The sequence below is a fragment of the Anolis sagrei genome, chromosome 13 (genome assembly GCF_037176765.1).
Source record: "Anolis sagrei isolate rAnoSag1 chromosome 13, rAnoSag1.mat, whole genome shotgun sequence".
Lineage (NCBI taxonomy): Eukaryota > Metazoa > Chordata > Lepidosauria > Squamata > Dactyloidae > Anolis > Anolis sagrei.
In genome coordinates, this window is record NC_090033.1 from 2,530,179 (window position 1) to 2,542,981 (window position 12,803).

The following is a 12,803-nucleotide window of genomic DNA, read 5'->3' on the forward strand; positions in this document are numbered from 1 at the left end:
ATTGTTATTATTATTATTATTATTATTATTATTATTATCATTATTAGAAACACAAAAAGATGAGTCCACAACAGACACTCTGCTGGCTATTGCATTGGATCACACGTCAGACATTTCCAAGTGTCTAGGACTGTGTGATGTATTATTATTATTATTATTATTATTATTATTATTATTATTAGAAACACAACAAGGTGAGTCCACAACAGACAAGATCACTCTGCTGGCTATTGCATTGGATCACACGTCAGACATTTCCAAGTGTCTAGGACTGTGTGATGTATTATTATTATTATTATTATTATTATTATTATTATTATTATTAGAAACACAACAAGATGAGTCCACAACAGACAAGATCACTCTGCTGGCTGTTGTATTGGATCACACGTCAAACATTTCCCAAGTGTCTAGGACTGTGTGATGTATTATTATTATTGTTGTTTTGTTGTTGTTGTTATTATTATTATTTGAAACACAACAAGATGAGCCCACAGCAGACACTCTGCTGGCTGTTGAATTGGATCACACGTCGGACATTTCCAAGTGTCTAGGACTGTGTGATGTATTATTATTACTATTATTATTATTATTATTATTATTATTTGAAACACAACAAGATGAGTCCACAGCAGACACTCTGCTGGTTGTTGAATTGGATCACACGTCGGACACTTCCCAATATCTATTATTATTATTATTATTATTATTACTTCAAACACAACAAGATGAGTCCACAACAGACACTCTGCTGGCTGTTGCATTGGATCACACGTCAGACACTTCCCAAGTGTCTAGGACTGTGTGATGTATTATTGTTGTTGTTGTTGTTGTTATTATTATTATTATTTTATTATTATTATTATTATTATTATCATTATCATTATTAGAAACACAACAAGGTGAGTCCACAGCAGACACTCTGCTGGCTGTTGGATTGGATCACACGTCGGACACTTCCCAATATCTATTATTATTATTATTATTATTACTTCAAACACAACAAGATGAGTCCACAACAGACACTCTGCTGGCTGTTGCATTGGATCACACGTCAGACACTTCCCAAGTGTCTAGGACTGTGTGATGTATTATTGTTGTTGTTGTTGTTGTTGTTATTATTATTATATTATTATTATTATTATTATTATTATTATCATTATCATTATTAGAAACACAACAAGGTGAGTCCACAGCAGACACTCTGCTGGCTGTTGTATTGGATCACACGTCGGACATTTCCAAGTGTCTAGGACTGTGTGATGTATTATTATTATTATTATTATTATTATTATCATTATTAGAAACACAACAAGATGAGTCCACAGCAGACACTCTGCTGGCTGTTGTATTGGATCACACGTCGGACATTTCCAAGTGTCTAGGACTGTGTGATGTATTATTATTATTATTATTATTATTATTATCATTATTAGAAACACAACAAGATGAGTCCACAGCAGACACTCTGCTGGCTGTTGTATTGGATCACACGTCGGACATTTCCAAGTGTCTAGGACTGTGTGATGTATTATTATTATTATTATTATTATTATTATTATCATTATTAGAAACACAACAAGATGAGTCCACAGCAGACACTCTGCTGGCTGTTGTATTGGATCACACGTCGGACATTTCCAAGTGTCTAGGACTGTGTGATGTATTATTATTATTATTATTATTATTATTATCATTATTAGAAACACAACAAGATGAGTCCACAGCAGACACTCTGCTGGCTGTTGTATTGGATCACACGTCGGACATTTCCAAGTGTCTAGGACTGTGTGATGTATTATTATTATTATTATTATTATTATCATTATTAGAAACACAACAAGGTGAGTCCACAGCAGACACTCTGCTGGCTGTTGTATTGGATCACACGTCGGACATTTCCAAGTGTCTAGGACTGTGTGATGTATTATTATTATTATTATTATTATTATTATTATTATCATTATTTGAAACTCAACAAGATGAGTCCACAGCAGACACTCTGCTGGCTGTTGTATTGGATCACACGTCGGACATTTCCCAAGTGTCTAGGACTGTGTGATGTATTATTATTATTATTATTATTATTATTATTATTATTAGAAACACAACAAGATGAGTCCACAGCAGACACTCTGCTAGCTGTTGAATTGGATCACACGTCGGACATTTCCAAGTGTCTAGGACTGTGTGATGTATTATTATTATTATTATTATTATTATTATCATTATTAGAAACACAACAAGATGAGTCCACAGCAGACACTCTGCTGGCTGTTGTATTGGATCACACGTCGGACATTTCCAAGTGTCTAGGACTGTGTGATGTATTATTATTATTATTATTATTATTATTATTATCATTATTAGAAACACAACAAGATGAGTCCACAGCAGACACTCTGCCGGCTGTTGTATTGGATCACACGTCGGACATTTCCAAGTGTCTAGGACTGTGTGATGTATTATTATTATTATTATTATTATTATTATTATTATTATCATTATTAGAAACACAACAAGATGAGTCCACAGCAGACACTCTGCTGGCTGTTGTATTGGATCACACGTCGGACATTTCCAAGTGTCTAGGACTGTGTGATGTATTATTATTATTATTATTATTATTATTATTATTATTATAAACACAACAAGATGAGTCCACAGCAGACACTCTGCTAGCTGTTGAATTGGATCACACGTCGGACATTTCCAAGTGTCTAGGACTGTGTGATGTATTATTATTATTATTATTATTATTATCATTATTAGAAACACAACAAGATGAGTCCACAGCAGACACTCTGCTGGCTGTTGTATTGGATCACACGTCGGACATTTCCAAGTGTCTAGGACTGTGTGATGTATTATTATTATTATTATTATTATTATTATTATTATTATCATTATTAGAAACACAACAAGATGAGTCCACAGCAGACACTCTGCTGGCTGTTGAATTGGATCACACGTCGGACATTTCCAAGTGTCTAGGACTGTGTGATGTATTATTATTATTATTATTATTATTATTATCATTATTAGAAACACAACAAGATGAGTCCACAGCAGACACTCTGCTGGCTGTTGAATTGGATCACACGTCGGACATTTCCAAGTGTCTAGGACTGTGTGATGTATTATTATTATTATTATTATTATTATTATTATTATTATAAACACAACAAGATGAGTCCACAGCAGACACTCTGCTGGCTGTTGTATTGGATCACACGTCGGACATTTCCCAAGTGTCTAGGACTGTGTGATGTATTATTATTATTATTATTATTATTATTATTATTATTATCATTATTTGAAACACAACAAGATGAGTCCACAGCAGACACTATGCTGGCTGTTGCATTGGATCACACGTCGGACATTTCCCAAGTGTCTAGGACTGTGTGATGTATTATTATTATTATTATTATTATTATTATCATTATTAGAAACACAACAAGGTGAGTCCACAACAGACAAGATCACTGTGCCGGCTGTTGTATTCGATCACACGTCGGACACTTCCCAAGTGTCTAGGACTGTGTGATGTATTATTATTATTAATATTATTATTATTATTGTTATTATTATTATTATTATTATTATTATTATTATTATTATTTGAAACACAACAAGATGAGTCCACAGCAAACACTCTGCTGGCTGTTGCATTGGATCACACATCAAACATTTCCCAAGTATCTAGGACTGTGTGATGTATTATTATTATTATTGTTGTTGTTGTTGTTGTTGTTATTATTATTATTATTATTATTATTATTATTATTATTATTAGAAACACAACAAGATGAGTCCACAACAGACTCTCTGCTGGCTATTGCATTGGATCCCACGTTGGACACTTATTATTATTATTATTATTATTATTATGATTATTTGAAACACCACAAGATGAGTCCATAGCAGAAACTCTGCTGGCTGTTGTATTGGATCACACGTCGGACATTTCCAAGTGTCTAGGACTGTGTGATGTATTATTATTATTATTATTATTATTATTATTATCATTATTAGAAACACAACAAGATGAGTCCACAGCAGACACTCTGCCGGCTGTTGTATTGGATCACACGTCGGACATTTCCAAGTGTCTAGGACTGTGTGATGTATTATTATTATTATTATTATTATTATTATTATTATTATCATTATTAGAAACACAACAAGATGAGTCCACAGCAGACACTCTGCTGGCTGTTGAATTGGATCACACGTCGGACATTTCCAAGTGTCTAGGACTGTGTGATGTATTATTATTATTATTATTATTATTATTATTATTATTATCATTATTAGAAACACAACAAGATGAGTCCACAGCAGACACTCTGCTGGCTGTTGAATTGGATCACACGTCGGACATTTCCAAGTGTCTAGGACTGTGTGATGTATTATTATTATTATTATTATTATTATTATTATTATAAACACAACAAGATGAGTCCACAGCAGACACTCTGCTGGCTGTTGTATTGGATCACACGTCGGACATTTCCCAAGTGTCTAGGACTGTGTGATGTATTATTATTATTATTATTATTATTATTATCATTATTAGAAACACAACAAGATGAGTCCACAGCAGACACTCTGCTGGCTGTTGCATTCGATCACACGTCGAACACTTCCCAAGTGTCTAGGACTGTGTGATGTATTATTATTATTAATATTATTATTATTATTGTTATTATTATTATTATTATTATTATCATTATTTGAAACACAACAAGATGAGTCCACAGCAGACACTCTGCTGGCTGTTGAATTGGATCACACGTCAGACATTTCCCAAGTGTCTAGGACTGTGTGATGTATTATTATTATTATTATTATTATTATTATTATTATCATTATTAGAAACACAACAAGATGAGTCCACAGCAGACACTCTGCTGGCTGTTGCATTCGATCACACGTCGAACACTTCCCAAGTGTCTAGGACTGTGTGATGTATTATTATTATTAATATTATTATTATTATTATTGTTATTATTATTATTATTATCATTATTAGAAACACAACAAGGTGAGTCCACAACAGACAAGATCACTGTGCCGGCTGTTGTATTCGATCACACGTCGGACACTTCCCAAGTGTCTAGGACTGTGTGATGTATTATTATTATTAATATTATTATTGTTATTGTTATTATTATTATTATTATTATTATTATTATTATTATTTGAAACACAACAAGATGAGTCCACAGCAAACACTCTGCTGGCTGTTGCATTGGATCACACATCAAACATTTCCCAAGTATCTAGGACTGTGTGATGTATTATTATTATTATTATTATTATTATTATTATTGTTGTTGTTGTTGTTATTATTATTATTATTATTATTATTATTATTATTAGAAACACAACAAGATGAGTCCACAACAGACTCTCTGCTGGCTATTGCATTGGATCCCACGTCGGACATTTCCCAAGTGTCTAGGACTGTGTGATGTATTATTATTATTATTATTATTATTATTATTATTATTATTAGAAACACAACAAGAGGAGTCCACAGCAGACACTCTGCTGGCTGTTGTATTGGATCACATGTCGGACATTTCCAAGTGTCTAGGACTGTGTGATGTATTATTATTACTATTATTATTATTATTGTTATTGTTATTATTATTATTATTATTATTTGAAACACAAGATGAGTCCACAGCAGACACTCTGCTGGCTGTTGTATTGGATCACACGTCAAACATTTCCCAAGTGTCTAGGACTGTGTGATGTATTATTATTACTATTATTATTATTATTGTTATTATTATTATTGTTATTATTATTATTATTATTATTATTTGAAACACAACAAGATGAGTCCATAGCAGACACTCTGCTGGCTATTGCATTGGATCACACGTCAAACGTGGAACACATCTCATCACACTAAAACAGTGGATGTGGCTCTTAATGAGACATGCCGCATTATCACGGGGTGTCTGCGACCCACACCACTGGAGAAATTACACTGCTTAGCCGGTATTGCACCACCTGACATCTGCCGGGAAGTAGCAGCCAATAGTGAAAGGACCAAGGCAGAGACATCTCCAGCTCATCCCCTGTTTGGGTATCAGCCAGCACGTCAACGACTTAAATCAAGACATAGTTTTCTTAGATCTACAGAGACACTCGCTGGAACACCCCAGCAAGCGAGAGTCCAAAAGTGGCAGGCCCAAACCCAGCACCTCAATTCATGGGTGATACCAGATGAGAGACTCCCCTCTGGGCACTCAGAAGACTGGGCGACTTGGAAGGCGCTGAACAGACTGCGCTCTGGCACCACAAGATGCAGAGCCAATCTTAAGAAATGGGGCTACAAAGTGGAATCCTCGGCATGCGAGTGCGGAGAAGAACAAACCACTGACCACCTGCTGCAATGCAGCCTGAGCCCTGCCACATGCACGATGGAGGACCTTCTTGCGGCAACCCCAGAGGCACTCCAAGTGGCCAGATCCTGGTCAAAGGACATTTAACCAAATACCAAATTTACAAAATCTGTGTGGTTTTTTTTTCTTTTTTTTTCTTTTTCATTTTAATCTCTGTGTTTGTTTTGCTCTGTTAGAATTGTAAAACAGTGGTTGCTGATGACACGATAAATAAATACACGTCAAACATTTCCCAAGTGTCTAGGACTGTGTGATGTATTATTATTATTATTATTATTATTATTATTATTATTATTATTATTAGAAACACGTTCCTTGCACGAAAACCGAGCGTGGCTCTGACCAGCTGAGAAAGTGGACTGGCGCCAATTGTAAATCCGCCTTGGCTCTGCATTGAGTTGCGTATCGGAGAAAGCATTGAGGTCACTTGTGGTCAAATGATGCACCAAGCGCCTCAATGGAAAATAAGTCCGATCCTTAGCTAACAGCTCTTCAAAGGGGTTGGGGGAGGGATTGATTTTGTCATTTGGGAGTTGTAGTTGCTGGGATTTATAGTTCACCTACAATCAAAGAACATTCTGAACTCCAACAATGATGGATCTGGACCAAACTTGGCACAAATAATATTCCCAAATATGAACACTACTGGGATTTGGGGAAAATAGACCTTGACATCTGGGAGTTGTAGTTGCTGGGATTTATAGTTCACCTACAATCAAAGAACATTCTGAACTCCAACAATGATGGATCTGGACCAAACTTGGCACAAATAATATTCCCAAATGTGAACACTGCTGGGATTTGGGGGAAATAGACCTTGACATCTGGGAGTTGTAGTTGCTGGGATTTATAGTTCACCTACAATCAAAGAACATTCTGAACTCCAACAATGATGGATCTGGACCAAACTTGGCACAAATAATATTCCTAAATGTGAACACTGCTGGGATTTGGGGAAAATAGACCTTGACATCTGGGAGTTGTAGTTGCTGGGATTTATAGTTCACCTACAATCAAAGAACATTCTGAACTCCAACAATGATGGATCTGGACCAAACTTGGCACAAATAATATTACCAAATGTGAACACTGCTGGGATTTGGGGGAAATAGACCTTGACATCTGGGAGTTGTAGTTGCTGGGATTTATAGTTCACCTACAATCAAAGAGCATTCTGAACTCAGCCCACAATGGATCTGCACCAGACTTGACACACACCGAGTTCCCATGACCAACAGAAAATACTGGAAGGGTTTGGTGGGCCTTGACCTTGAGTTTTGGAGTTGTAGTTCACCTACATCCAGAGAGTACTGTGGAGTCAAACAATGATAGATCTGGACCAAATTTGGCACAAATACTCAATATGCCCAAATGTGAACACTGGTGGAGTTTGAGGAAAACAGGCCTTGACATTTGGGAGTTGTAGTTGCTGGGATTAATAGTTCACCTACAATCAAAGAGCATTCTGAATTCCACCAATGATGGAAATGAACCAAACCTGGCACACAGGACTCCCATGTCCAACAGAAAACACTAGAAGAGTTTGGTGGGGATTGACCTTGAGTTTTGGAGTTGTAGTTCACCTACATCCAGAGAGCACTATGGACTCACACAATGATAGATCTGAACCAAACTCATTACGCACAAATGTGAACACTGGTGAAGTTTTCAGAAAATAGACCTCGACATTTGGGAGTTGTAGTTGGTGGGATTTATAGTTCACCTACAATCAAAGAACATTCTGAGCTCAGCCCACAATGGATCTGCATCACACTTGACACACAGAACTTCCATGACCAATAGAAAATACTGGAAGGGTTTGGTGGGCATTGACCTTGAGTTTTGGAGTTGTAGTTCACCTACATCCAGAGAGCACTGTGGACTCAAACAATGATAGATCTGGACCAAACTCGTTACGCCCAAATGTGAAGTTTTTGGAAAATAGACCTTGACATTTTGGAGTTGTAGTTGTTGGGATGTATAGTTCACCTCCAATCAAAGATGGCCTTTTGTGACACATCCTCACAAACTCCCCAGGAGTCCCGACCCCCAAGTTGGGAAACACTGATATAATGCATTATATGGTCAGTGGAGAATCATATAATACAGGTAAATTGAGTTAAATCGCATCATATGAGTCTAAAATTATATGAGCTTCAAACTGCATGATATGCCAGTGTAGATGGGGCCTTAGACTAGCAACATGTGGATCAGAACTTCGATACTTTTTCATGAATTTTTGAGGATTAAGACCCTTCCTGAAACACCTTTAATAGATCAACTCATCAGCAACTCAGCGGAACAGGGTGAGCTCCCACAGTTAGCCCCAGCTTCTGCCAACCTAGCAGTTCAAAAACATGAAAATGTGAGTAGATCAATAGGTAACTTAGCTCCATGCAGTCATGCTGGGCACATGACCTAGCAGGTGTCTATGGACAATGATGGCTCTTCGGTTTAGAAGTGAAGATGAGCACCAACTCCCCGGGGTCGAACACAACTAGACTTAATGTCAAGGGGAAACCTTTACCTTTACCTATATAATGTGCATAATTGAGGTTTGAATCCGGGGAGCAGGGTGAGCTCCCGCTGTCAGCCCCAGCTTCTGCCAACCTAGCAGTTCAAAAAAATGCAAATGTGAGTAGATCAATAGGTACCGCTCCGGCAAGAAGGTAACAGCACTCCATGCAGTCATGCCGGCCACATGGCCTTGGAGGTGTCTACAGACAACGCCAGCTCTTTGGCTTAGATAGGGAGCCGGGTGAGCTCTTGCTGTTAGCTCCAGCTTCTGCCAACCTAGGTGTTCGAAAACATGCAAAGGTGAGTAGATCAATAGGTACCGCCTTGGCGGGACTGGACGTAATGTCAAGAGGAAACCTTTACCATTACTCAACCACTCCCCTTCCCCAATTTTCTTGCCTACAGAGAATGACCCTGACGCTCGCTCTGGTCACATTCATCGCTGCCTTTGGATCCTCTTTCCAGTACGGGTACAACGTTTCGGTGATCAATTCCCCGTATGTGGTAGGTTGAAGGCCTTCATTAATTGTTTTCCATCTCCACCTATTGTATTATTTTCATGGTATGTTCGCCTCTCATTCGTTGCTAAGCATTTCTTGTGGCTGTGGTCACACAATGGGTTAAACCATCAGCTGCAGAAAATCTTGTCAACTGGAAGGTTGGCAGTTCAAAGCCATGGATCAGGGTGAGTTCCTGGCCTTCAGCCTCAGCTTCTGCCTACCTAGCAGTTTGAAAACAAGAAGGTATCCAGGAAGGGGTCCAGTAGAAGTGAACGAGCAGTGCAGTCGTCAGTAGCTCATTGACTGGTGTTCTGGTGAAGGTTAGAGATAAGCGTCCTCATGATGCAAGTAGATCAATAGGTACCACTTTAGTGGGGAGGTGAAAGGCGCCCATGCAGACATGCCGGCAATTCGATCAGGAAGGTATCCAAGGAAGTGAACGAGCAGTGCCAGTCGTCAGTAGCTCATTGACTGGTGTTGGGATGAAGGTTAGAGATAAGTGTCCACATAATGCAAGCAGATAAATAGGTACCACTTTGGTGGGCAGGTGAAAGGGGCTCATGCAGACATGCCAACAATTCGATCAGGAAAATATACACCCAAGTGAGCGAGCAGTGCCAGTCGTCAGTAGCTCATCGACTGTGTTGTGGTTATTTATTTATTTGATGACACGATAAATAAATTTTTATTTATTTATTTATTTATTTGATGACACGATAAATAAATAAATAAATAATGCGAGTAGATCAATAGGTACCACTTTGGCGGGGAGGTGAAAGGTGCCCATGCAGACATACCAGCAATTCGGTCAGGAAGGTATCCACAGAAGGTATCCAGGAAGGGGTCCAGCAGAAGTGAACGAGCAATGCCGGTCGTCAGTAGCTCATCGACTGGTGTTGTGGTGAATGTTAAAGATAAGCATCCTCATAATGCGAGTAGATCAATAGGTACCGCTTTGGCAGGCATCCCCGGCAGCAGGTTCTTCGGCATGGAAAATAGAACAGAGTCGAGCACAGCCTCCAGATGCCGGAGATGGAAAAGGGAAAGCCTTTGCCTCTGTTTGTGTACTGTCTGTCTTTGTTGTTAATTGTGTAACAGCATTGAATGTTTGCCATATATCCGCTCTGAGTCCCTGCAGGGAGATAGAGAGGTATATAATAGGCCTGTTTGATCAAGAAAAAATTTGTTTCTAAATTCGATTCTTAATTGGGGTGTTTTTTTGTTTCGATATTAAAAATATTTACAAAACTTTCAAAAAAAATGTTTTGTTATTTACGAATTTTCGTTATTATTTACAAAACATTTTTGAAAAAAAAATTTTCTTGATCAAACAGGCTAAGTGTGAATGTTGCAGTAATGGTCACCTTGATTAGCATTGAATGGCTTTCTCCCACCCTGGACATTCCATAGATAATATTAGATGATATATAACTCACCATTTGCCTAGTTTCCAACAGACCTCTGAGGATGCCTGCCATAGATGTGGGCAAAATGTCAGGAGAGAATGCTTCTGGAACATGGTCATACAGCCCTGAAAAGTCACACATCCGAGCCAGAGCCGGATGGCGCGCGGAGGCCGCTTGTGAGCCCGCGCGCGCCATCCAATGGGCTCCGGCGCCCCCCTCCTCCTCCTCCTCCTCCTCCTCTTCCTCCCAGCTGGGAGGAAGAGGAGGAGGAGGAGGAGGAGGAGGGGGGCGCCCGAGCCAGAGCCGGATGGCGCGCGGAGGCCGCTTGTGAGCCCGCGCGCGCCATCCAATGGGCTCCGGCGCCCCCCTCCTCCTCCTCCTCCTCCTCCTCTTCCTCCCAGCTGGGAGGAAGAGGAGGAGGAGGAGGAGGAGGAGGGGGGCGCCCGAGCCAGAGCCGGATGGCGCGCGGAGGCCGCTTGTGAGCGCGCGCGCGCCATCCAATGGGCTCCGGCGCCCCCCTCCTCCTCCTCCTCCTCCTCCTCTTCCTCCCAGCTGGGAGGAAGAGGAGGAGGAGGAGGAGGAGGAGGGGGGCGCCCGAGCCAGAGCCGGATGGCGCGCGGAGGCCGCTTGTGAGCGCGCGCGCGCCATCCAATGGGCTCCGGCGCCCCCCTCCTCCTCCTCCTCCTCCTCCTCTTCCTCCCAGCTGGGAGGAAGAGGAGGAGGAGGAGGAGGAGGAGGGGGGCGCCCGAGCCAGAGCCGGATGGCGCGCGGAGGCCGCTTGTGAGCGCGCGCGCGCGCCATCCAATGGGCTCCGGAGGAAGAGGAGGAGCCAGAGCCGGATGGCGCGCTCAGCAGCAGCCTCCATGCAATTAACGAGCGGAGCTTCAGCTCGTAAAATACATGGGGCTGCTGCTTCGATATTTTTAAACCCTTCCGGGTTTAAAAATATGTTTTGATATCGCTTCGGATATGCAAAAAATAACGATTTTAATACGAATTAACGAATTAACGAAACGAAACCGACAGGCCTAGTATATAATATATATTGTAATATAATATAATATATTGTATATACATATAATATTTATAATATTATAATGTAATACAATATAATAGTAATACTAATAATATTTTATATTACATGTAATATTACTAATAATATTGCAAGATAATGGTATAGTACAATATAGTAATAAATATGTTATTATAATTATATATTTTATATTACATGTAATATTACTAATAATATTACAATATAATGGTATAGTACAATATAGTAATAAATAATACTGATGTGGTACTATGCTAATAATATAATATAATATAATATGTATATATATCTTGTAAGCCACTCTGAGTCCCCTTCGGGATGAGAAGGGCGGAATATAAATGTCATAAATGAATAAATAAAGTATTTTATTTTATTATTAATGCACCATTTGCTTGTCTGTATGTTAGAGAAATCCACCTGGCTTCCTCCATTATTTACATTTAAAAACCAAGCCAAGGACTTGCAAACATTGGGATTTATTGCTCTCATTGGTCTAAATCCTACGGATTAGTCCAAGGTAGAGTTAGAAGCACTGACTCAATTGTTGACTCAATACGTAGATTATTCTGACTGATCCAATGGGACGAACAATAGGATTTTCAAGGATTCCACTATGTTGATGACTGCTTCCTCGCATGCTGGGCTTAGCACAGCGAGTTAAACCGCTAAGATGCAGAAAATCATGCCGATCGAAAGGTCGGCAGTTCAAGCTTGAGTTGGGGTGAGTACCCACCGTCAGCCCCAGCTTCTGCTCACCTAACAGTTCGAAAACAGAAATGCGAGTAGATAAATAGGTACCGCTTTAAGCAGGCAGGTAATAAAAGGCGCCCATGTGGACATGCCAGCGATTCGATCAGGACGTTGCCCAAGGGACACTGCCCGTTTTTTTTTGATGTTTTACCAT

The 12,803-nt window shown here is 39.5% G+C and overlaps 1 protein-coding gene across 1 annotated transcript in view; it reads left to right on the forward strand.

Annotated features, from left to right (window-relative positions):
• LOC132764883 (solute carrier family 2, facilitated glucose transporter member 5-like) overlaps nt 1-12,803 on the forward strand; it is a 35,762-nt gene that overhangs the window by 3,247 nt on the left and 19,712 nt on the right. Inside the window, exon 2 of the mRNA XM_067472972.1 lies at nt 9,348-9,446. Within this exon, the coding sequence (XP_067329073.1) occupies nt 9,348-9,446 (99 nt within the window). The remainder of the gene's footprint in view (nt 1-9,347; nt 9,447-12,803) is intronic.